Source organism: Schistocerca piceifrons, chromosome 1 (assembly GCF_021461385.2).
Source record: "Schistocerca piceifrons isolate TAMUIC-IGC-003096 chromosome 1, iqSchPice1.1, whole genome shotgun sequence".
NCBI lineage: Eukaryota > Metazoa > Arthropoda > Insecta > Orthoptera > Acrididae > Schistocerca > Schistocerca piceifrons.
In genome coordinates this window covers 914,933,848-914,961,751 of record NC_060138.1, presented here as the reverse complement: position 1 = coordinate 914,961,751, position 27,904 = coordinate 914,933,848, and the positions used below count along the sequence as shown (strand labels likewise).

Below are 27,904 nucleotides of genomic sequence, written 5' to 3'. Positions count from 1 at the left end.
GGAATGTCCACACACTACTGCAAGCAGGAAAACTAGAAAGTGCAAAGCAAGAGATGAAAAGGAACAGATTGGAATGTGCGAAGTGAGATGGGTAGAGAACTAGCAGGTAGAAAGTGGAGAGTATAAGCTTTTCTATTCAGGGGAATCAAGAATGATGAAAATGGAATAGAAATACTGATAAGAAAGAAACTGAAAAATAAGTGAAGGTGAAATATATGTTGATGGAAGATTGATGATGATATGACTGCAGGGTACTTCAAAAGATGTGGTGTTAATACAAGAATACATGCGAGCCAGCCAGCAGTTGAGGAGGTGGAAGAATATTATGAGAAGATTCAAGAAACTGTCAAGCAATAAAATAGAAATGCCTGCACTGTAATTATGGGGCACTAATGCAGCGGTGGGCAAAGGAAGAGATGAAAATGTAGTAGGAAAATTTTGATTAGGAGTGGGAAATCAGACATAAATTTAGACCACATTCTTGCAATACAAGTGAAGTTAAAGAAAGTGTGGAGAGGTAAAGCAAAAGCAGTATTAAACTTGGAGATACTCAAGGAGATAGGCAATGCCTCAGAGTTGGAATATAGGATTATGGAAAAATGAATGCCTAAATGACAAATGGATAAAAATGAGGGAAGGACTCAGGGTCTCTGCCCAAGAAGTACTAGGAATTAAGATGTACAAAAACATTGGGAAGGAATGGACAATGGAAAACATGTTGAAAAACTTGGAATAATAGGCAAAGTAGAAAAGTGTGGGAAATGAAGAAGGCAAAAACAGGCATTAGAAACTGAATAATATATTAAGAAGAAAAACTGAAGAAGCATGAGAAAGATGGACGAAAGAGGAATGTGAGGAAGCAGAGAAAATAAAAGGAAGATTAAAATGGAAATAGAAAGAGTGGACGTTACATTAGCTGAAGAACCACAGGAGGTTTTTAGTAGATGTCTAGAATATATGGAATGTCTGTATAAGGTGGATGAAATGCCAAGTAAAATAAGGTTGAAGAGGAGGAATATGTGCCTGAAGATGGGAAGGGCCACAGCATCTTGGAAGCAGAAATAGAAAAGGCGCTGAAGGAGAAGAAGAATCAGAAGGCACATGGAACCAATAACTTGCCAGCAGAAGTGTTGAAAACTTTATTAAATGGGAAGAAAGGATATAGTTTACTTCTGTAGTAAGATATAAGACAAAGCGGAATGGCCTGATAACTTTCTTACAATAGTAGTGATACAAATGGAGAAAAATAGAAATACCACAAAATGTGAAGAGCATGGGACTACCAGCCTGATTTCTCATGCAGCTAAAGTATTGCTGAGTACTGGATAGAAGGCTGTGTGGCAAGTTGAAAAGATGGATTGGGGAGGAACAGTTTGGATTTAGAAGAGGAAAAGGAACGAGAGATACTATTGGCCTCTTAAGAATCACCGAGTAAAAGTATATTGAAAGAGGTAGAGAAATTTATGTTATTTTTATTGATTTGGAAAAAAGATTTTCACAGAGTAGAATGGAACAAGCTGATGGATATTCTGGAGAGGAAAGGAGTAGTTTGGAAGGAGGGATGACTGGTACAGAATCTATAATTACAACAGAAAGTGAGAGTAAGGATTGGAAATGAAATGTTGGAAAGAAGCAGCATTAGAAGTGGCTTTAGACAAGGTTATTGCCTCTTCCCTTTATTGCCCAACTTATACCTGGGAGAGATTATTGCAAAAGGCTTCAATGGAAAAAGAGAAGTGTGTATTGGTGGAAAGAGAATTGAACGTACAACATTTGCTAGTGACATGGTGTATGTGGCAGAGAGCTAACAAATTGTAAATAAAATGCTAAAAGATTTGAATCAAGCTTGTGTGGAATACGGAATGAGAATCAAAATAGCAAAAAAGACAAAGAGAGGAGACTGACAAATATTAAGATAGGAAATGTTATTACTAGCCAAGTAAGAGCCTTTAAATACCTGGGAGTACAATCACTGTGAAGACTTGAGATGCCATCAGGAGGTGAAATGTAGCAAACTAGATAAAGGTCTGAAGAAAAGACTTGGCAATTGTTTTGTCTGGAGTGTGGCACTCTGTGGGGCAGAAACATGGACACTTAGTTGAAGGTACAAAAAAGCTAGAAGCATTTGAGACATGGATGTAGAGAAGAATGGAGAGGATAAGGTGAATGGAAAGCATGAATAATGAAAGAATGTTGGAAATGTTGGTGTGAGGAGAAGACTGCTGCAGGTTATAAGAGAGAGGAAGACAAACTGGGTGGAACATTCATTGAGATGGGAGTGCTTGCTGACACACACTGTGGAATGTCTAATTTGTGGGAAGAGATGAAGAGAAAAGAGGAGCTGCAAGATGATAGATGGTATAAAGGGAAGTGGAAATTACGTGAACCTGAAGAAGATGGCAGAAGGCAGGAGAGCATGGAGAGTTATCATGTTAAAACCTACATTTGGGCGGAATATTGGTGGTGTTGAATTTGACCTATATTTTTGTACTTTTTAATACACTGTATTGACAATGAAAAATGGAATAAGCATGTAGAATGTCTTAATGCAAAATTGAGCAAGACATGGTGTCTTCTTTGCTTACTTAAATCCTGTTGTAATGAGAAAACAGTAATTAGCGGATATCATGCCTATTTTGTTCCCACCTTGAATATGTAGTCATATTTTAGGGAAACTCTAAAGCAGCTATGAGCACATTCAAACTTCAAAAAAAGGGCCATTGAATGCAAACCTAGAACACTCTTTAAGGTCTCTGGTATTTTTCCTTTACCATGTATCACATCTCTGTGCTAAAATGGTACTCTCCACACGAGGATTTAACTTTTTAGCAAACTTCTCTCAAACATAAAAGCAAATACTGAAGTCGCAACCTTTGGAAAATCTTTAAATTCGTATTTTCAGCATCATTGCTTTTACTACATTGAAGAATATGTATAGGTATGAAGTGTGTTATTAGTAATTTTAAAAATTTATGCATTGGAATTACTTCTACACACACACACACACACACACACACACACACACACACACACACACACACACACAGACAGAGAGAGAGAGAGAGAGAGAGAGAGAGAGAGAGAGAGAGAGAGAGCTGATTTGTCCAATGTCTCTCACCACACACAAAAGTTGCTTTTGTAGACCACCAAATCAATGAAAATAAATATAACATAACAATTAGTTGTCATAGGCATTTAACCTGGATATGGTATTAGTGCATTTGCTGGATTGGTATCCATTTTGTCTTAAATTTCACTTAATATAATACATAGAATATGCAATACAGAATTTTCAAGTTCACAAAGAAAATAGTCATTTGACTGCCAGCACAAAGGGAAAGAGTGTGAGAAAATTCAGTGTACAAATTAACAAGTGGTGTAAGAAAAATAATACTTACCTTGCACAGATGATCATGTGTAACTAGATTATTAAATCTTTGAAACTAAGGTTTTGTCCAAAATAAATAAATATAAATAAAAAATGCTGAAACATTGGTCTAAGGAAATACTGGAATTGTGAATACAATTACATTGAATGTGCTACAAACACTGAAATTTATTTGTGTGTGTATATCGTTTACTGCCACTAACTAAATCTATAATTTTGCAGAGTGCAACATTAAATGTAGATGAATGTGATACTGCTTTGGCTGTAAAGTATGGGGCTCAACTGGGTCCACAGTGGTCTTGTGCAAACTATACACATCATTTTCTGGAACCAAGGTATGTTTTTGTGAGTACTTGATTAAAAGTGATTTCTGCCTTTTTCACACTTTATTTCTGTAAACTGTGTAACACTCTTTCATGTGATATGCTTGTTGTGTTTGCTTTGTACAGCCTTATAACAGCTGATCTTCCTCAACTATGTTGTGCACTTTCTTGATGATTTCATAAAAATATTACAGTATTGGCATGTCCTACATATGGATCGTGTCTGAGAGAACTATCACCTTGTTTGAAATCAGCAGATCCTTTCTTAGCTACTTAAAAGTGAAGGAACAGATTGCTTGTAAACTTTCACTACCTTTTGACATATTTCTGTTGGAATAAACTATCAAAAACAAAGAATTCTGTCAATGTTCATTGTTCTACCTTTCATATTTGAAGGAAACCCATGTAACATGACTTTTATAGTGGAAGGAAGAAAACATCATAGATATCAGTGTGTGAGGGTTTGTGCTGATGAAGTACAGCTTCTTGCAGATAGGCACAACAAAAAGACTGTTCCAAATAAAGTTTTCGGCCCGTAAGGCCTTCCTCAAAAACGCACACGCATGCACGCACACATGCACGCAAAATTCAACTCACACACAAATGGCTGCAGTCGAAGGCAGCTGTCGCCACACTACCAGACTCCAATGTAGACAGACTGCAGTGGTGCGGGTATGAGTTGTGTTTGCACGTGTGTGTGTGTGTGTGTGTGTGTGTGTGTGTGTGTGTGTGTGTGTGTATGTATCTGTTGTCTATTTTTGGTGAAGGCCTTACAGGTTGAAAGTGTTATTTGGAACAGTCTTTTTTGTTGTGCCTATCTGCACTCAGCATCTCCGCATTTCCACTATAAGATGAGTAGCAACTTTCTTTTTGATATTGTTACATTCCATCCTGGATTTTCCATTCTTTGTTGAGAGCCCCGTGGCAAAGAACTGCTCCTGGAGATGTTCCAAGGCACAAGATATGGTGTTGCGCAGACTCCAGAGACACATTGTATGATGATGATGATGATGATGATGATGTAAGCATGTTGTAAGGAGACCTGGTGTCACCACAAAATGTCCCAAGAGTACCTCAGATTTGAAAATTACCACCAAACAAAAGCAGCATCACACTAATATTTTATTTAACAAACACTACTTTTATTTTGCTAGACCTAGTTTGTAATATTTACACTTGCTCAATCATAAGAGACACTGAGGGTACAAATGCTCAAATAAGACTTCCTCTTTTTTAAAAAAAAGAGAGAGAGGCACTGTGCACTCAAAGTGTCAAGTCTTTGCCAGGCCAAGAAATTTTCTCCTCAAAATTGTGTTGTTAATATATGATTACAATGATAACAAATTGGCCGGTGGACAGTCAAATAGTCCCAGTAGCCAGCTTGAACATACAACCGATTTTGCCAAAGTTGACTGAGAAACATGGCATACTTTGGTATTAGACAGGAGAGTGACTTCTGTGGAATGAGTGAGAGTAATATTTGTCTGTATGATAAAATGTGTCACAAAGAAGAAGAAGAAGAAGGAGAAGGAGAAATTTATCGATGGAGACTATATGAACAGCAGGGATTTTGATACACTTGAGGTCATATTTGTGAACTGATAATAATCATTGATGTTAGTGCTCCCGGAAGATGGACAGTCTCCAACAATCAATCTTTTCTTCTCATCCCATCTGGTAGGTCTCCCCTGTCCTGAGGTTCTGTGTAACTTTTCTGAGCTCTCATTTCCTAGACCTCACCAGTCCTTTTCTTTTGCCCTTCTTCCTTCCACTTCAACCCTTCTGCCAGAAAAAGGAGCTACTGGCTCCGAAAGCTTGCAAATTTAAATACCTTTGTATGTGTATTCTCCAGCCTCCATTTGGTGAGTAGACTTTTTTATCCATCCAGTTTATGCAGGGCCATAAGGTATCTATAATCTCAAATGAGACATGAAAGAAGTATAGAAGGGCATGCAAGTGGAAATGCTCATGCTATGTTGTATAGTGTGCTCTACATTATGTTTCATGACCATTGGACTTATTATAATATGTAATTGGTTTATCTTCCTAGTTGAATTTATTAGTGATGAATCTGAAACACTAGACCAGGGCTGGCCAGAAATTCTCCTTCACATGTGCAACTTCCGGGTCACAGCGTGCATGCCACAGCTGTCAGCGTTCATGTAGTGCATGTTTCTACACATAGATGTCGCTTTATCCACTTGCTTGGATATTCTGTACCGGCTCATTGTAGTGCTCTTTCCACAGTTTGCAAGTCAACCATGGGAAGGTATTTCGCGTATTAAACATTTAAAATACTGTCACAGTCTACTCATTGAGATGTCTACTTTTATGTTAACAGTTTAACCCAGTAAGACAAGTAATACAGTTAACAACTGTGAGTTTTTATTATGGCAGCTTGACTGATGGCATGTAAATACGTGTAATGATTTTGATGTAGTATTTAAGAAAGAGAGTACTTAGCGACTTCCAACTAATTCTCGGTGCCCTCAGTTACACCGACATAATTTCTGTCTCACTGACCTCTGAACAGAATGATAACTGCAGACCTCTTGATGATCACCTGCTATTTCAATACCATTATTGCTATATCTTTTATCAGTTCCATCTGAAATCTGCATAATAACTGACAATTAGATGAATGTTATGTTTTATCGACTTCAGCAGAGCGTAGCCCTTCACACATTTTTTTTTTTAAAAAAAAAAAAAAAAAAAAAAAGCTTAACAACCTGCACTGCATCAATAATGTGCACATTTAGTCATAGTAATAAGTATTTCATTTTAAAAGCAGAAAATGTTCTTAAGAATTAAAGTACTTTAAAAACAGCAACATATATCGAGAATATTTGCCAGGCACCTCTATGCATTTTTGTACTTGTAAAATAACAATCATGCTCACTTTAGACAGAATTTCAATATTGGTTGTTTCATTACTCTGGAATATGTTTCCCTACAGTTAGTCTACCATTTCATATTCATTTTCATACACTTTTCCTTTTGAGTATTCCACAGAAAAAAATCACAAGCAGACAGATCTGGCAAATCGCAAATGAGGCGGCCAGAAACATTTGCTTATTGTGCATTATTCTGTGGAGGCTTCATGAACGTAATACAGCCTTTACCTAGATGTGTGGCATGTAGCTCATCTTGGTGGAAAAAGCTTAGTCTTTCATGTTTCTTTAGCTGAGAGTTAAAGTTTTCAAAATTTGAAATAGGTGTCTATTTGATCAGAAGCCACACACCAAACCCACTATTTCATCCCTCAGTCACCTAACCAACTTTATCCTGACACATAAGTACATCTCCTTGGAAGGGAAGGTACGCAAACAGATCCGTGGCACAGCCATGGACACCTGCATGTAACTCTCTTATGCCATTATGCTTAAGGGCCATCTAGAGGAAACTCCTGTAGCCTCCCAAACCTCTGGCTGGTTCAGGTTCATTGATATCTTCATGATGTACACTCAGGACCAAAGCACCCTATAGGCACCCTATTTTCTTTCCTTCACAATCTCAACACCTTCTTCCAATCCACTTCACCTGCTCCTTCTCAACCCAGAGTGCCACCTTCCTAGATTGTTGACCTCGTGCTTTATGGTGGCTCCATCCACACTTCTGTCCACATCAAACCCTCCAACCACCAACAGTACCTACATTTTGACAATTGCTGCCCCTTCCATTCAGGGATGGTGTATCTGCAGTGACAAGAATTCCCTTTCCCATTATGCTGAAGGTCCACATTACACATTGCCCTTGCCATTTCCCCACACCCCCCCAATCCTTCCACCACCCCAAGAGCCAACTACAAAACCCTATAGTCACCAATAACACCGTGGACTGGAACAGCTGAACCACGTCCTTCGTCAGAGCTTAAATGATTATCTATCACCATGCCCTGAAATGAGGGACATTGTGCCCAAGATTCTTTGCACCCCTGCTAGAGTGTCATTCCATTGCCCACCCAACCTCCATAACATCCTAGTCTATCCCTATACAACTCCCAATCCCAACCCCTTGCCACAGGGACAGGGATTATATTTCTGTGGAAGACCCAGGTGCAAAACCTAACCAATCCACCCACCCAGCACTGCCTATTCCAGTCTTGTCACAGGCTTATCTTACACCATCAAAGGCTTGACCACTTGTGAAAGCAGCCATGTTGTATACCAGCTCTGCTGCAACCGTTGCACAGCTTTTTATATTGGTCTGACTACTACCTAGCTTTTCACCAGGATGAAGAGCCACCACCAAACTGTAGCCAAGAGCAAAGTAGATCAACCTGTGGCACAACATGCAGCTGAACACAATATGCTTGATTTCAATGGTTGTTTCACAACCTGGGCCATCTGGCTCCTCCCTTCCACCATCAGCTTTTCGGAATTGTGCAAATGGGAGTTATCCTTACAACACATTCTCTCCTCCCAAAATCATCCTGGCTTCAACGTACGGTAACCTATTGTCCCAAACCCTTCATCTAACAGTTTCTGCCCCCTTGGCCTACCACCTCTTCCCTTTCCACATCCCCTCACTATCTTTGTGTGCCACCCTCTGCCCTTTCTCCTTCCCTGCTCTCTTTCTCTTTCCCTGCTCCCTTTCTCCTTCCTTGTTCCTCACCTTTTCCACTCCTCAGCTTTTTCACTCCCCAGATTTCTTTCTGTGGGGAAAGTTTAAGGATATTTGCTATCGTGATCCACTGACAACGCCTGACAACATGCGTCAGCGCATTGTTAATGCATGTGCGAACATTATGGAAGGCGAACTACTCACTGTTGAGAGGAATGTCGTTACACGCATTGCCAAATGCATTGAGGTTGACGGACATCATTTTGAGCATTTATTTCATTAATGTGGTATTTACAGGTAATCACGCTGTAACAGCATGTTTTCTCAGAAATGATAACTTCACAAAGATACATGTATCACATTAGAACAACCGAAATAAAATGTTCAAACGTACCTACATTCTGTATTTTAATTTTAAAAAGCTACCTGTTGCCAACTGTTCGTCTAAAATTGTGAGCCATATGTTTGTGATTACTACAGCGCCATCTATCACAAAGTGGAAAAAAGTGGTCCAACTAAAACATTCATATTTCTTTACGTACTAAACGAATATGTAATAAAAAATGGAGGTTCCTATTTTTAAAAAAACGCAGTTGATATCCGTTTGACCTATGGCAGTGCCATCTAGCGGGCCAACCATAGCGCCATCTGCTTTCCCCCTTCAAGCTAGACGAGTTTCGTTCTTTGTAGTTTTTTCATTTGATGCTTATTTCATGAGATATTTGGCCCGGTCACTATCAATGGACCACCCTGTATATATGTTGTAAGCTTCTCTCGTGAGGTTTTTGGAATAGGTCAAATAGGAGAATTTTCATAATTTTTTAATTATAATTCCAGAAGTACAATTTTAAATTCATGCAAAATTCCAAGCACTTTGCCCCATATCTCAGCTTGCAGTCAGAATTTCAAAATTTGCTCTTGAGACAAAGTTTATTAGGTTTACAGAAATATGTGTACAAAATTTCATAGTTCTAGTATTCATAGAATCTGAGGAAAAGGTACATAAACTTTAAAAAACAAACTTTTCAGGAAACACAATTTAAAGTTCAACCTAATTTTTTTCCTTATGTCACTTTTTCAGAAGGCACCACATTTGTACTCTGGGTCGTCTTTCCCTTCAAGGCTTCTTTTCTGGTTTCATGTTGTCTGCCTGCTTTCCTTTACCAGGTCTTAAACCAATTTTTCGCTTGGAGCTGCTTGGAGATGAGTTCACATTTTCTGCAGATGTTCTTATTTCGGACATAGCCTCATTGCTGGTTTGTCATTATTTCTCACGTCTTCCATTCACTAACTTATTCAAACCCAGTTTATCCAGTTTTTTATACACTCTTTGTGATCGTGGCATAACTGAATGAAGAAAGAATCGAACACTTGTATAAATTTACGTCAGTATCACAAGGCAAAAAAAAGAATTGCTTCGTCATAAACGATGCAGCTAGTTTGTTAGTGTTTATAAGATACAGAACAGAGTCAAAGGTGATCCATAAAACCAAAGAGTCTGTATCACACCCTTCTAGATGTATCCCGCACACATTTGGTTGAAAGTAATACACAGAATCGTTGTTCACTGAGCTGGTATTGGAGTGCGGCTTCAAAACGTGGGTGTGGCAGAGGGGCCGTGTCACACTTTTAATTAATTTTCAGGCAGTTCGGATGTGATTTTAACATTAAAACTTTGGGAACTTATTGTCCATGAATTGTACTAACAAATAAAAAATAAATCGAAAATTGACATTTTCGGTCAATTTCATCAACGTCCCCCCTTAACAGCCTCTGTTAAGATATTCATCTATAGAGTAGGAGGGGTTGCCTATCAAAAAGTCTTTCAAACACTATTTAAACCGTGCTTTCTCTGAAACCAAGTTTTTAACGGTTCCTGGCAATTTATTGAAAGTGTGTGTTCCTGAATATTGGACCCGTTTTTGAACCAAGGTAAATGATTTTAGGACTTTATGTAGATTGTTCTTATTCGTAGTAATGATACTATGTATTGAGCTATTGATTGGAAATAGATATATATTACTTGCAACAAATTTCATTAAGGAAGAAATATACTGAGAAGCAGTGGTTGGAGTACAAAGTTCCTTGAACAGGTTTCTACATGATGATCTTGAATTTACACCACAAATGATTCATATCATACACTTTTTCACCCTAAAAATATTTGCTCAGCTTGCTGAGTTACTCCAGAATATGATCCCATATGACATAATAGAACAAAAGTAAGCAAAGTATGCAAGTTTTTTTTTTTTTTATATTTATATCTCCTACATCTGACTCATTCTCACTGCAAATACAGACTTGTTTAGGCACTTAAACAGTTCTGTGGCATGCCCTTCCCAACTGAATTTATTATCGAGTTGTAATTCCAGAAATTTAACACTTGTCAGCCTCTTCGATCTGCATGTCTTAATATGTTATACACATGCTGGAAGGAAATCTCTTAGAGGTTCTGAACTGCACATAGTGGGTCTTCTCAAAGTTTAATGACAGTAAATTATCTTTAAACCATTCATTAATGTCAGTGAAAATTTGATTAGCAGTTATTTCTAAATCTGTACTTGGCTTGCTACTTATTGCAAAGTTTGGATCATCTGCAAACAAAACAAACTTAGCATCAGGCAATGTAACAGGTCATTAATATACACAAGAAAAAGCAATGGACCCAAGGTGGAATTACATCACATGTAATTAATTCGCAATCAGATGAAGACTGACTGCTTACTGCATAAATATTTTGCAACGGCACCCTTTGTTTCATGTTGGCTATCTGTTCCTCTTCCTTTTCGGCCCCACCTGTCTCTGTCTTCACTACATCCCATACAGTTTTTATTTTGTTGCCTTCGATTTCTGGATTACTTGCTTCAATATTTTTGCAGTATTCTTTGTAATGCATTACAGTTCTAACATCAGAGCTGTTCCTAGATAGTAGATACAGTGTCCTTATTGTCCCACATGATATCTTTAATCCTTGAGTGATCCGCATTTTATTTTTTGACTTCTGTGTGATTTGAGTTATCTTTAGGGGAAAACAATTTTCAAAAGTGGAGGTAATTTTATTAATGAATGCTTTGTATTTTCCATTTGAGTCAGAAGTACTGCAAACATCTCTCCAGTTCATGTTTTCGAGCAATTTCCTGAATTTCTCAATTTTTGACTTATTTATTACCCTCCTGGATTCAGATTTAATAGGTTTTTTATGCTGACAAATTTCAGTATTGAACACAAGGTGCTGCTTGTCATGATCAGATAGCCTATTTACTATTGGTTTTGTGATGTGAATGTTTTTCCTAGATTTGTCTACAAAGATATTATCAATAGTAGTCTCAGAGCATTTACATATCCTAGTTGCAAAGTTCACAGTAGGAACTAAATTGAATGATAGTGTTACTGACTGCAATAATTGTTGAGTGACAGAGCTTTTCAATAAATTCCCATTAAAATCACCAGAAACCACTATTTCCTCCCCCCCCCCCCCCCACCTCCCCACCCCCCACCCCACCCCACCCCCCACCCCCCGTGACTTGTGATAACAAAGCTTTCAGATTTTTTTATGAAGAGATTAAAATTTCCTGAAGGTGATCTGTATATACCTACTATTATAAAGGACTTATTATGAAATACGACTTCTTTTGTACAAGCTTCTAAGTGCTGCTCTGAGCAAAATTTATTAATATCAATATTATTTAAATCCAAACAGTTTCTGACAAATGTGGCAATTCCTCCTTTCTCCAAATATTCTCTACAGAAGTAAGAAGCTAACTTGAATCGTGTAACATTTAACATATCTATACCAGTGGTCACATGATGTTCAGAGAGGCAGTTATATCAACTGGTTTGCTCAACTCTAATTCTTCAACACAAATAAGCAACTCATTAAGCTTACCCCTTAGTCCTTGGATATCCTGATGCAATAAGGATAACTGATTTTGTGCACTGGCTGAATTATAACTGGATGAACCTAATTTTCCTGTCAATTTTTGAGTATCTCTATTTTGAATCAGAGGCTGTCTGCATGAATTATGTACATATAAATTTGCTTTCTGGCTGCCTATTTTATCAATGTGAATGTCATTTTCAGTCTGTCTCTGAGCGTCTTTTGTTTCTGCCCTCCCTACTTAAAAAAAACTGCTCATCTGTCACTTGTAACCACTGGTACTTTACCACTTGTGACAGTTGCCCTGCCCCCCCCCCCCCCCCCAAGTTACTTGTTATTAGCCCAGACAGTTTTCCCTTCCCTTTACTGCTGAGGTGAAGGCCATGCCTTGTAGAGTTCCACCTACTGACAGAGTCAACAGGAACCACCCTGATATGAGATCCCATACCTGATCCAAGCAGCCATTCCACCTCTAAATTAACTCTCCGAACAGAAGAATTTAAATGAAGCCGGTCATGGCGCCTCAGAACAGACACCAGCTCAACACCAGTATGTCACCGAGCGAGGTGGCGCAGTGATTCGACACTGGACTCGCATTCGGGAGGACGACAGTTCAATCCCGCGTCCGGCCATCCTGATTTAGGTTTTCCGTGATTCCCCTAAATCACTCCAGGCAAATGCCGGGGTGGTTCCTCTGAAAGGGCGCGGCCGACTTCCTTCCCCATCCTTCCCTAATCCGATGAGACCGATGACCACGCTGTCTGGTTTCCTTCCCCAAAACAACCAACCAACCAACCAATCAACCAGTATGTCTCGTTGCTGAAGCTATCTTTACCAGGTCACTCTGAATTGAATAATTAGGGTTCCTATCTATGCTGTTGACCACCCCACCCACTATTACCACCGTGTCTTCCTTTGTGAAGTCTTTGCAAAGTGAACCTACATCCTCTATCACCTGACCCAGACTTGCACTAGGTTTAAAAGAAACTTATGATTGTAACCTGACCCTAGTTCATCCTGCAACAGTTGGCCAACACCTCTACCATGTGAACTACCTAGCAACAAAACTTTCATCTTCTTCTCAACTTTTTCTGACTTCAGAGTTTTCAAACACTTTAAAAGTTTGTTGTGTTTTGTGTACTCCTACATCTACTTGTGGCTCATCAGTTTCCAACTGTGACAACAGATCAAACCCATTTTCCACATTCACAACCACACTGTCTGAAAACGTCCTACTTCTATTTCTTCTATAACCTGTTGTCACTTCCCAACTCTCTTTTTCCTTCTCCCCCCTTAACCTTTCACCGAGCGAGGTGGCACAGTGGCTAACACACTGGACTCGCATTCGGGAGGACGCCGGTTCAATTCCGCATCCGGCTGTCCTGATTTAGGTTTTCCGTGATTTCCCTAAATCGCTCTAGGCAAATGCTGGGATGTTCTTTTGAAAGGGTACAGCTGACTTCCTTCCCCGTCCTTCCCTAATCCGATGAGACCAATGGCCTCGCTGTCTGGCTTTCTCCCCCAAACAACCCAACCCAACTTTAACCTTTCCAAATTTGTTGCACTTTATCTAGTTCTGCCTGAAGGGCAGCAACCTTTCCAAATTTGTTGCACTTTATCTAGTTCTGCCTGAAGGGCAGCAATCTTCTCCTCCTGTTCCACTATCTTCCTGTCTCTACAGAAAATCCTACACAGTTAATGAGCCTTGTTTATTTCCCCAATTCCCATGCCGCTGCAGTCGCCCACATGAAAGAAACTGTAACAACCCTCACACCACACCCCAGAACCAACAGTCCTATGGCAAGTCATACACTTCCCACTCATGGCAAACAAATTTTAGCTTTAGTCTAAGTTAAAACAAGAATAACTTTGTAGACTACCCAATATATTAAGCCAGTGATAGAGGTCATGTGTGCTTGCTTGTGTGAGTTTGTGTCTGTTTTCTTTGCTGAAGAAGGCTTTGGCTGAAAGCCATTTTGTGTAACAGTCTTTTTGTTGTTCCTGTCTGCAACTGCTATGTATTTATTAATCACCAGTAAATATATATATCAGAGACGGTTTTTAAATTACTTTTGTTTGCAATGATATCATTCACATGCAGTACTGAAGTCATACTAACAAATATAATGACTAGATCTGCCTTCAAAGCAGCAACTCCATTATTTACTTCAGGTGTGAGGTGGTCTTTGACAACACCAAACATTAGCATAGCTGTCTTACTGAGCAACACACCATTGCTGCAATTTCAAACAGTAGCTAACCTGTCTATTATTAATGCAGTCTCATCAGTCAATAGTTTTGTTGGCACTGAATCACCAACCCCATAAGGAAATTTTTCTCGGACAAAGTTTTAACCTGCAGAATAAGTTACTGGCAGCTTTCTCCTCTCTGCAGTAATTGCTAATATTATGATAGTTTTTTGTTCTTAATGAGATACATTTCACCTACTATCACCTTACTTGACATCTCTGGTGTAAAGAGCAACAATGCCACTGCCATATTTGGATTATTTACCTTTGGAAGTTGACAAGTTTCTCAGTTGAATCTTCAGGCAGTGTCTGTGCTAATCAAGTACTTCATTATGTAGGGGGGATCACTTTACGCATAAATCTGCAGTATCTATTGATACTCCCAAGGGACTCAGTCTGTGGTATGTTTAAGGTCTTTGCAACTTCTGAGTTATTTAATGAAATTATTTATCATGAGATAAGTGTCTCACCTGTCCTTTTTCTCTGTACGAAGGAAAGAATCCTAGCAACAATTTTGGGATGTTTCTCAGTGTCTGGCCCTCAGTAGAATTTCTGTGATGAAACGGAAGTTTTCAGCTTATTCTCAAGTGCAATCCAGTGCTACACATTAGATTCATGCATTCATTTTGCCAGCTTCTCTATTAGATGTACTCTTAGCATAACAAATAATTGCAAGTTTGAAGTCTGCATAATAGCTCTGCTGAATAATTTTCTTTCGAGGTTACAAGTCATTTATGAAGACTAAATTTTACTGTTTAGTCAGAGGAAGACAATGCCTCTCCTCTCATGTAAAACAACAGAACTGTTGGTGCTTCGCTAGTCACCAAATAAATGAACATCAGTAATTGAACATGTTTTCAATATGCATTGAATAATTTTCAGTTACTTTTGAACTTTTGACCTAAGGAATGACCACTACAGTTGAGGATTATATAATGTGAAAATATATCAGTATTTGTAGGGTTGCACAGATTAGCCACACACCAGTTTTTTGTGGCCAAATATTAGGAAGAGGTGCTGCATGTGATCAAGCAACAATTCTGCCACTATTTGCTCTGAATTGCTCGTTCTCTATAGTTATTTCTCACTGAACATGTGAACTACCTCTGTACAAATAAAAGAAGACACTTTATCAAGCTTGTCTCACTCGTCGTAATTATCCTGTCTTTTTCTGTTGATATTATCTGGATGAAACAATTGTTTAATTTTTCAGAGTCATAATTTCTAGTTTTGTGTTGCCACAAGTGGCAGGGGAAAAAGTAATGAAAGACTGTTTTCCACTTTATACAGTTGTCCTTCAGCTGCTTGAATCATACACACATGATTCTTCTTTATAATCTGCAGAACTCAGTGCTCAAAATTAGTCTCTTTTCTTCTTGTGGTTATGCTTGCACATTTTCAATTCTCTATGCAATGCATTGAAATAGTATCCATGAAAACATGTCGATACATACCTATAGCTGCTGAAGATAATTACTGTGAATTATTAAAATAATTGCTGTGAATTATTGTGTAATTCAGACCAAAAATGTCATTCATATTCATATTTTCACACAGTCAGTTTTCAGTTTTATGTGATTTATAGTACAGATATTAATTGATTTGGTTCCAGGTGTGCTATTTTCACAGAGACATGCTACAGATTTTTGGACCTTACTGGGCCACTTCAAATTGGTGGCTTACCATCTCTGCCAACACATTTTCAAGTAAACAGCAAAGATTTTATTGGATGTATTAGTGATCTATACATTGATCATAAGTTTATTGATCTTAATGGGTAAGTGTAGAAATTGTGTTGTTGGTAAGATGTTCTTTTTAGAGGACATGTAGTTATAATGTTTGGAAAAATGTGCTTAGTTTTTGCATTTTCTGTTTTTGAAGAATTTGTACTTACTTCTTGTTTGCATATTTAAGTAACAAGTGCTCCAACATTTGCTTAGAGTTTTTAATTAGAACAGAAAATCACCTGTCTTTCCTTACTAGCTTGATGAACGATGACTAATGCTAATGTTGATACATACTGTGTGAATTGTGTTGTTTGTGATTATATGCCATTTTATGCTACAATACTTTGTTGTGTAAATGTGATCATGCTGTCATGATATATAGCTTATCTCCCAAGAGATTTTTCTGCCAATCTGTCAACACTTCAGAGCAGTTGTAACTATCCTCTTGCTGGTAACATTGGAACACGGAATCTCAATAGCCTTTAGTGCCACAATTTCAAACTGTGGAGTATTAACACCTGTTGCCTACAGATATTTGACTATGTCACCATTTTCTAATTGCATCAACTTATTGAATTTTTTCACTTCTCCATATTTTCTGAACTTTCAAGTATTTTCTTGAATGTCTCTACACCAGCATACTTGAAAATTTCACTTGGTGTGTCGTCATTCTCCCAAAACTCTGTAGTTCCTCATCTCCTTAACAGCTACACTCACTTCTTCAGTGTTGGTTGCCCTTCATCACTTCTGATACCAGCTTGTTGCATCTGTTCCTGTTCCTCTTCTTGAAATTTCAGGATTCCCCCAAAGTTCAACAATTCTTTAAAATATTTTTCCCATCTTTCTGTGATTTTAGTTTCCTCTCTGATTAACTTTCCTTTTTATCCCTGCATATTGTTGTCTGCAGCTGCCATCCTTGTTTTATCTCTTTTATTCCCTTAAACATTCTCGTAACAGCCTTTTCACTTTTATATTCCTCGACATCATTCCATCAGTTTTTGTCAAATTTGCATTTGCATTTGTGTGTGTGTGTGTGTGTGTGTGTGTGTGTGTGTGTGTGTGTCAGTAACTAAGCTGGCAAAATGTACATTATTGGAATGAATTTGCCATGGATATCATGAGGCATTGCAATGTAAGTTTGCTAAAACATAATGATCTTTTTGTTTCATAAACATTTCATCAACTCAATTTCTTTTATTTCTGCAGGCACCATGACCCTAGTACATATCTGCACATGGTCCAGATAGTGTTCCTCCATCTGATGATGAGCTTGCAGTAGCTTGAAAACTGGTTAACAGTGCAATAAATCTTATTAAAACTAACAAAAAAGGCTGGTTACATATTATACTCTCATACATTTCTAATAATAATATACTCATTAAGCAGTGGCAGGAGAACACACACATACAAAAAGGTTTAACTTTTACAGTCATTCGGAGCCATTGGCTCTTTCTTCTGGCAGAAGAGTTGAAGGAGAAGGAATAGGGGTGAAGGAAAAGGACTGGAGGGGTTTAGGGAAAGAAAAGAATTGTTGGGAGTAGCACCGGACAAGATTAGAGAACCTGCAGACGCAAGGATGGAAGATAGGGTAATATACAGGCAGAGATTACTACTAAAACATTGTGCATGAGTTAATAAAAGTGAAAAGCTAAGTAAGTGCATAGTCTGTAACAGTGGTGGAATGGGGGACAGTGAAAAATAGACAGGGCGGAAAATGAAAGATGTACAAAACTAAACTGGAGTGAAGAAAGGAGTAGTTATTGTGAAGAAAAGCTGAGATGGAAGGAATTAACATAAATTAAGGCCATAAGGACATGTTGTAGTGCTAGTTCCCACCTTGCGGAGTTCTGAGAGTGGGGGAAGAATCCAGATGGCTTGTGTGGTGAAACAGGCACTGAGGTCATGATTGTAATGTTTCAGAACATGCCCTGCAACAAGATATTGTATGTTGCCAGCAGACACCCTCTGCCTATGCCCATTCATCCTGATTGATAACTGGGTGGTAGTAATGGCCCAGGAAATCTGCTTTCCTGGGCCATCACGTCCAATCCTGGTACTGCTGATCCCTCAAAAAATCAACTTCAGAGCACACCACTTGTCACTCAGTATTATCCTGGTCTGGAATGTGTTAATCATCTACTTTGACAAGGCCACGACTTTCTAAAGTCATGCCCAGAAATGAGATCCATTCTGTCTTATGATTTTGCCCACTACATCAGGAATAACTGTTCATCACCCTCCCAATCTCCGCAATATCCTTGCACCCCTGTGACCATCCCCACTGCAAGACTTGCCGTGTGCATCCTCCTACCACCACCTGTTCCACCCAGCTGGCAAAACATACACTATCAAAGAGAGAGCCACCTGTGTCATGACACATCACATTCCACCTGTTATGTAAACATTATTCAGCCTTTTACATTGGCATGACTACCACCCAGATATTAATCAGGATGAATGGGCATAGGCAGAGGGTGTCTACCGGCAACCCACAATATCCTGCCAGTCTCTCAAAAGCCCGCAGGTGGGAACTAGATCTACATCATGTCCTTGGTTCTTGCCACCCACCTGTCCATCATTTACATTAATTCCTTCCATCTCAGTATTTCTTCACAGTAACTATTTCTTTCTTCACTCCATTTTAGTTTTGCACATCTTTCATTTTTTGATCTGTTTGTTTTTTGCCACCACTATTACATACAATGCACTTAGTTTTTCACACTTATTAGCTCATGCACGATGTTTTAGTAGTAATCTCTGTCTTGCATATTACCCTGTCTTCCACTTTTAAGTTTTCAGGTTCTCAGATCTCATCCAGTGCAGTCCCCAACAATCAGTCTTTCCTTCTCATCCCATCCTGTAAGTCTCCTCTGACCTGGGGTTCTGGGTGACTTTTATGAGCTATAACCCTTTCCCTAAACCTCTCCAGTCCTTTTCCTTCACCCCTCTTCCTTCCCCTTAAATGCTTCTGTCGGAGGAAGGAGCCATTGGCTCCAAAAGCTTGTAAAAGTTAAACGTTTTTGTGTGTGTTCTCCTGCCGCTGCTTGGTGAGTAGATTTTTTATCTATCCATTTACACAATAACTGAAATTGTTGTATACATCCCACGTGCCATTACTTTGAGCATTGTATAAATTTAGAAACTTTGGATCAGTGTAGAGCATGTTTCCTTTTTTTTATTCTCCTCATCAACCACTTTATTGAAGTATTATTTTGTCCTGTTTAGAGAACTCTGTAATTACAAAAATAATGTCTTTTGTTATACAGCTATGTTGCAGAAAATGGAACAATAGCTGGTTGTCCAGAAAAACGGTTTTTCTGTCAGTCCAATCCATGTAATCATGGAGGGAAATGTGTGGAAGGATGGGGAACTTATCTGTGTGAATGCAGTGAAGGGTGGAGTGACAAAGACTGTAGTCGAGGTAAGACCACTAGTATGAAACCATCTTTTCAAAATTACATGAGCTGTCATAAACTTTATCTTTCTTTTGACTCATTTGATATGATTTTGTACATGTTACTTTCCAGTGTAAATTTATTCATTTCTGCTGACATATTTATAGCATTGTGGTCAATATTCTCACAAAAATCTGTTATTTTTATGTAATTAAAGCTTAAAAAGGTCATTAAATATCAAGATTGGGTCACATGATCAAAAACACACTCTGTTATTGGCTGATTCTCTGGTGATGTTACAGACTAGGCACTACACGTGTGTTAAGGAGTGTTAGCTGAAGCTACAAGGTTTTTATGTACTTTTCTGCAAACAATTTAGCTATTTAGTGATGGAGAAATCAATTACAACCTTTAAGTAACAGTAGAAAGGAATTTTGTGAACGCTGATAGTGGAAACGTTGCAAAAGTTGATGCGTTTATGCTCCACCTGTTAGAGTGGTGATATGTACAACAATGGACATTCTACGTGCTGTTTCGTGAGCCAGTTCCATAGTTCTAGTTTGATCATAGCCTTGGTGATTGTCAGGACAGGTTCCGCTCCAATAAATCAAGTCGTTGCCCCCATCCAGTCCCATCTGTCGGCTTGTTCATTGCCACAGATCCCTGAGTGGCCAGAGATCCACACTAGGTTTACCCTAATGCTTCCCCCCTAGCTCCACCAGAGCCCTGTGGCAATCTGCGACAATCTTAGATCGTGTTGCAGGAGCTGCCAGTGATTTCAGGGCTGCTTGGCTGTCTGAATAGATGTAGATGATACGGTCCTTGTAGCACATACGCATATTCTCCGCCACACATGCCCTGATAACAGTAATTTCAGCTTGGAATGCAGAGGCCAGGTTTCCTAGAGAGATGATGCCCTACAGTCTTGGCTGAACCCCATACACCCCTGCCCCAATGCCTTGGTCTGATTTCGACCCATCGGTGAACCAAACAGTGTCCCGCATACTGTTTTTTCCCACTGCTCCCTGCTTCCAATTATTATATTGTAAGGCTTGTTGAAGCAGTTGGGAGCTATTGTATAGTCAGCAGGCATTTCCTCAGCCATTCCTATGTTTACCTCACTCACTATGTTAGTGTGTGAGTATGGATATCCCGATGAGATCCAGTTTTTGCCTGTTTTAAGTCTGTATGCCCCAGCTGGTGTAGTGGAGGCATGTCCAACATGGCTTCCATCCCAGTGGATGGTGTGCTGCTAATTCTGCCTGTTATGGCTGAGCTGGTCAGTCTCTGCACCTTAGCAAGCTCCTTAGCTGCAACCCACTGTTCTACCTTCTTCCACCACACTACGGCCCCATAGAAAATTCTAGGTGTAACCACTGTGGTGTATATCCTGTGCATATCTCTGGGGCTTATGCCGCAGTAGCACCATCTGACTTCCATCTGTTCCCAGTAATGAAAGACGATCTGCAGGGACATCATTATGCTTCTGATGATGACGTTGAGAGAACTGTGAGACTGTGGTTGTGCAAACAGAGTGTCGACTTCTTCTGTGACAGCTTCAGAAAACTTGTTCATTGTAGACAGAAATGTATCCCATTGGCTGATGATTATGTGGAAAAAGTGAATATTAGTAATTAAAGATCACATTCTAAGGATTATTTGTGCATTTTATTTATTAAAATATTCCCATCCCAACTCAATTAACGAAGGTGGAGGCATTACTTTTCATTTGGCCCTTGTAAGATAATGAAACTGTGAAAATTTAAACAGTAAGGATCCTAACTGGACAGTAGGAAGATAAAAACATTGTTTCTAATAAAGTAAAAAGTGCATGGTCGCATTAACTAAAAAATATCTTTCTGAACGTGATGTGTGTGAACACCAATTGCAAATGCAAGCGCATGTAAACGGGAAGCAAAACACAATAATGTTCTGTTTCTAATTGGCTTGATGAAGTTTTGTAATTGTGATTTCATTTTCATGTGAGAGGACTGTCGAGTTGTTTTACAAATAAATTAAAAATGTTGCTTCGAGTTAGATTCGAACCAGCGATCTATGGACCTCATCTTATAAAATTTGAAAGTCTATCACTCTAACAACTGATCTACCAAATAATTAAGGTGCAGATGGGTAAAACGACAATTTTCACTAGATGTTTAATTTCGTTGAATGATGCTATCCTTCAATGTAACAGCCAACTTCACAGTGTAACACATTTTTAATGAAGTTAGTAAACTTGTGTGTCAACATGGCAGAAATTTGTCTGTACAGTGCAACCACATTTTATGCATCTTATTCTCTGGAACAACCAAAAACAAATTTTTAGGAGTTTTTATAGATATATTTGTATAATATGGTACTACATGCTATTTGTAACCCATTTTCCAAATCGTAAATTCCAAAACAAGACATCACTGTGAATTAGCATTATGACAGCAGGAGCAGCCGTCACAGGCATCGCGTAACTTGAATGGAGCATTTTAGTGGACTTTCAAATTATTTGAATTTTGTTTCCGTTTTTATAAAAGAGTATTGAAATTCGAGACGGAAAAAACATGTTAGGAGCATAAAATGATATAATTAAGCATTTAAGACAATTTGCAGAAAACAGTCAAGTACCATATTGTGGCTACAAATAAAGAAAATTACTCATGTATTAATAATTTGAGATATCCATGTAGAAAACTAAATATTAATTAAAACTTTTGTCTTACCAGTTCATGCTATTGAGTGATGTCAGTTGCTTTTCCATATTGATAACAGTATTGTACATGCTATTCGTGGCATTTTTTGCAGCTGTGAAACCACCTTGGCGATTTCAAGGTGACGGAATTATTTCATTCAATCCTCTGCTCCGTCCCATACAGCTCCCCTGGCTCAATGCTCTATCAGTCCGAACCTTACAGGAAGATGCTTTCATTATGAGCATTCAGATTGGGCAGAACAACTCTGCATTGCTAAGTGTAAGTACAGTTCAATGGTCTGTTCTGTTTTTTAGATTGGTCACTGTTATATGTGAATTACGTGAATTCAGATATTGTTAATGCTTCTTTTTCAACTTTTATGGTGTGAAGAATGTGGGTTCTTGTTACTTTCCTAAAATCTCTATTTCCAGAAACAATTATCAAATAATATTTGTAAGTTATGCTTAAACAGAAACCTGTTAGATATACATATGTAAGAGTCAGTAAGAGTTGAAACACAGAGCTGACATGAACACTATATTATGCTTATAAGAGCTAGCAGGAGGGGAAGTATTTGAATTAGAAGATAAGTTAAATCATTTAAACAGAAATATTTTGATGCACTATTGGAAAGGGCAGAGAGTGCTGGGATGCATATAGATCTTTGGGAAATACAGTATAATAGCCAAGGCCTGCAGGTCTAGTGGTAAAGTGCATTCCTAGGAACCGAAAGCTCACAGAACGAATCCTGGTTGATCCACAGAATATTTTAGTTCATCTGTAACCTAGTCTTCACCTCTTCGTGATGCAAAAATTCACCAGGACTGACTCATGATTAACATTCACCATTAAACTCTTATGTCACCTTTTCCCAATATGATTGCTATAGTGGGAGGGAGTGCAAATTGCTGACATGGCGTCCAGTTGAAGAACCTACAACATGCTGTTGGATCACACGGAATTTCAAATAATAATTCTATTTTAGTAATCAGTGAACTGAGAATATTTGTAATATGGGTAGACTTGTTTTTCTCTCTAAATTGCAACAGATGGAATTGTAGAAGCTGTAAAATAGTTATTCAGATTGAGTTTAAGTTAACTTTTATGCTCCTTTTCTACTTTCCTCTTTTACTGTTTCCTTTCCTTTTAATTTATTTATTTTCTCTCCTTCTGAACCATATTTCCTGCACTTAGTTTTTTTTCTCTCTTCTTTTTACCTCATTTCCATTTATCTGCAACTACATTTCTGCACTCTCTGCTAGCTCTTAGTTATATAATTTTAAAGGCTAATCTGGCGCCAACAACCCAATTTTCCTCTCATCCTGTTCAGTAAGGCTCACTTGGGATTCTGGGTGACTTTTCTTGTGGTTTGTTAAGGTTTAAGATTCTCACTTTCTTCCATCTTTTCCTCTATCCTGCCAGAAGACAGTGTGCCTGATTCCAGAAGTTACATACACTGATCAGCCAGAACCTTATGACCACCGACCTACTACCAGTAAAACCCATCCAGGCGATAGCAGCATCACCTGACGAGGAATGACTGTAGTCAAACAAACACACAGTACATGTAGCATCAGTGAGTGTGCTGTCCGTGTGTAAAATTGGGAATCTATCTGAGTTTGTCTGAGGGGAGATTGTGATGGCCCAGACACTTGGCACAAACATTTTGGAAACTGCACGATTTGCTGCGTGTTCAAGGAGTGTTGTGGGGAATATCTTAAACACAAAACGAAACCCAGGTGAAACCATGTCCAGACATCGCGGGGTTGGGCGTCCACCCTTCATTACAGATGTTGGATGTCATAGGCTGAGCAGACTGGTAAAACAGCACAGGCGGCAAACTGTGGTGGAACTAATGTCAGACTTTAATGCTGGGCAGAGTACAAGTGTACCTGAAGACACAATCCACAGAACACTCCTAGTGATGGGCCTCTGCGTCCAACGACCCATTTATGTACTATTGTTAACACCACGACATCAGCAGCTAAGACTGAAATGGGTACATGACCATCGGCACTAGACATTGGTGCAGTGGTGGACCATTGTGGGTCTGATGAATCCTAACACCTTCATCAAGCCGATGGGAAGGCACAGTTTCATTGTTTTCCTGGGGAACAGCTCCGTGGCTCCTCTACTGCCGGGCAGAGATAAGCTGGTGAGTGCTCCATTATGCTCTGGGGAAAATTCATGTGCTCATCCATGGGTCCAGTGGAGCTCTTTCAAGGCATTCTGATGAGCAAAGAGTATCATACACTAGTTGCCGACAGTGTAAACCCTTCAACCCGTCATGACAGTAATGTTTCCTCACGGCAGTGTCATTTTCAACAAGATAATATGCCATGTCTCAAGGCCAGGAGTGTGATGGAGTGGTCCGGGGAACACAGTGGCAAGTTCCAGTTGATTTGCTGGACCCCAGCTTGCCAGATCTGAATCCATTGAACACATCTGGGATGTGATTGATTGTGGCATCAGAGCTCATCGCCCCCAACCCCCCAGAATTTACAGGAATCAGGTGATTTGTGTGTGCAGATGTGATGCCAGCTCCCTCCAGTGACCTGCCAAGCCCTCACTGCTTCCATGCCACGATGCATCGCTGCTATCTGTGCGAAAGGTGGACATTTCAGCCATTAGGTAGGAGGTCATAATGTTCTGGCTGATCAGTATATTTTTCATATTTCTACATGTTTCCATTTGTTGCTGTTTAGTAATTGCATTTCGTTGTACGTAGCAAATATAGATGATTTGACACAACCTTTTCTACAGTTTCTTATGCATGTTTTAAAATGTCATTGCTGTGCTCATGCAATTCATTTTTATGTGGTTGAAAAGTATGTAGCTGACCGAAAATGATAGCTAATATGGACTATTGATGAAGAGAGATTATGGTTCTTTTGGAGTCAGTCTTGTATTTTTGCTAGTCTCACATTCATTTATGTACACACAGTTGTAACTGTCTCTAGGGTTCACACTCTGTTCCATCTATTATGAGACTGCTTTACCGGTACTTCAATTTTGTGGATTTTTTAATTTGGCATCATTGATTGAAGGTAATTTTGTTAGATGTCCTTGACTAGCTTCAATAGAATTTTGTTAAATGATTGTAATATTATTTTTGAGTGTCAAACTCAAAATTTTCATCATTATCTTATGCAGGGCAAGTAATTATACTTTATCTTGTACAGTCAAGTATATTCATATTATTTCCATGCCTATAAACTGATCTCAACTAAATTGATGAAGGCCAGAAGATTATACTACTACTACTACTACTATTATTATTTAAATTAAGACACACATTGGCATGGGAATAGGAATTTTATTTTCAATCATGCAAATTAAGTACTCCAAGGAGAGAAAAGGGGGAGATTTCAACTGGTTCAGTTAATGTAGAATGACAAACTCAGTGATTGGTTAGTAATAACTTTTGTTATGGTGGTGTCAGATGCTACTCTCTCTGGGACACATTGGTAAATATTTACAATGCAGTAGTCATAATGTTTTGACAGTGAATGTTTACCTTCTCTAACACTGCAGCATTATTGCATACCATTACTATTGTTCTAAACTTGTTTATGTTGAAGTTGTTTATTAGTGTGCATGGAGTACATAACTTTATGTTAAAGAACGGACAATTTATTTAAAAATTTATCGAATTCAGTTAGAGATAGGTACTGTAACCTTGTCTTCTGGAAGTGGGACTCCCAGAACAGTTGAGAGAGATACGAAAAAGTCATCAATGTGTGGCCACATTGTCTGTAGTTGCTTTACAATATCACAGGGTATTTTTGTTAAAACTACAGGAAATGCCTGTTTTTCTCACCAGACGTGTTTCACTTTATTGGAATAAAGCATCACCAGTGGTCTGTAATTAAAGATATTTACAATTTGATGTGTTTCGTAGATAAAAAAAAGCCCATTAATAAATTGTTGGTTTTTACTTATGGTAATTTTCTTCTTGTATTTTTGCCTAATCAGGAAATGCCATCTATTAGCATGTTTTTTGGCTCCTTTAATACAGCGCAATTTCACACACTGCTGTTCACCATTTATATAAAGAAGACCCACAACAAGTGACACTATCTTAATACACCCTCAAACCACCCACAGAATCAGAAATGGGTCACAATCAGATCCATGTTAAAAACACTGAACAGGATCCTCCTAAACACTTCTAATTACCAAAAAGAGCTGGCCATTATAAAACAAATAAGACTAAAATGGATACAAAGAAACACTGGTAGGCCAACTAAACAGAAAGATAAAGAAAAAAAAATCTTAACCATATCACATCAACACATACAAACTGCAAAATCCCAAAAAAGGACTGCAATGACCTTCCATCATAAATTCACACATAAAATGGGTAACATATATATAAACTAGACATACCAATAATTTGGTATCTATCAGCTCAGTTGCGGAGACTGTGAAAAATAATGCATTGGAATGATTGACAGGATGTTTGACACAAGATATAAAGAACACAACAGAGCATGGAAATACGGTGAAAACCATTCAACATTTGCAGACCATCGTGTACAGGAATATGACAGACCAACCACAGTTGAAAAAGATGTGAACATCATAAGAATCGGTAGAGATAGATACCTCATTCCTTTCCAAGAAAACTTTCTCTTACAAAAAGCATTTATACAAAATATACAATTGCTCAATGGCAAAACAAATATTGAAAACCAGACATTACATAAAACAACTGAGGAAAGCACATTGAAAGAATAGAGCGAAGAAAAACTATTGACAGTGTTGGCAACATTACAAAACACGATACACATTTACAAGTATAAAAATTAACAGTGAACAGTCGTGTATGAAAGTGTGCCCTGTTAAATTTCAAATGCATAATTCTGCAAAGCAGCATAAAATTAGACCACAACTATCAGTGCCTCATAAAGAAAGGAACTAAAAACCAAACAAAAAATTACCGCAAGTGAAAGCCAACAACTTTTTAACGAACTGTTTTTTGATCTAGAAAATGAATGCAATTGTAAATGTCTTTAATTATAGACTACTGATGATGCTATACTTCAATAAAGCGAAAAGCGCCTGGTGAGAAAAATTGCAATTGTAATGATGAAACAAAAATACCCTCAGACACACAAAAAAAAAGTGTGTGACAGTACTTCTAGCTTCTGGAGCCACAGTTTCCTTATTCATGGAGAATAGAGGAAATAGTTCATCTTTGTGTACAGTACTTGTTAAACAGAAAATATTTTTATGTCTCAGATTTCAGGAGGATTTGTACACTACAGCTATAATGGAGAGAAGGTTGTGCTTCCAAATGGTTATGTGAGTGATGGGAAATGGCATCATGTGGAAATAAAATGGATGAGTGGTGAAGTATGGATTAACTTGGACTATGGGCAGAGAGAGACAACAGTGCCAGTCAGCAGTAAAATTCAAGGACTCTATGTTAATCGAATACAAATTGGAGGACCTGATTTGTCATTCGGGAGTCTGACAACAGATTTGGCATATTTTGAAGGGTGCATACAGGTAATTAAAATTTGGCTGATTATAATGTTACAATATAATCTTTAAAGCATGATCTTTCTCAGGGGCTGCTGTTCACCAGATTTCTGCTTCATGTTGCCTCCATTATAGCTGTTTCACTTTTTATATTGTGTGCAGTAAACATATCTACTTGCTTTCATCTACAAACGCTGTTGATAGGTCAATA

General features: G+C 38.5%; 1 protein-coding gene across 1 annotated transcript in view; it reads left to right on the top strand.

Moving 5' to 3' along the window:
• LOC124717078 (protocadherin-like wing polarity protein stan) overlaps positions 1-27,904 on the top strand; it is a 368,864-nt gene that overhangs the window by 155,317 nt on the left and 185,643 nt on the right. Inside the window, exons 17-21 of the mRNA XM_047243768.1 lie at positions 3,611-3,723; positions 16,013-16,177; positions 19,394-19,548; positions 22,319-22,485; positions 27,451-27,720. Coding sequence (XP_047099724.1) covers positions 3,611-3,723; positions 16,013-16,177; positions 19,394-19,548; positions 22,319-22,485; positions 27,451-27,720 — 870 coding nt within the window. The remainder of the gene's footprint in view (positions 1-3,610; positions 3,724-16,012; positions 16,178-19,393; positions 19,549-22,318; positions 22,486-27,450; positions 27,721-27,904) is intronic.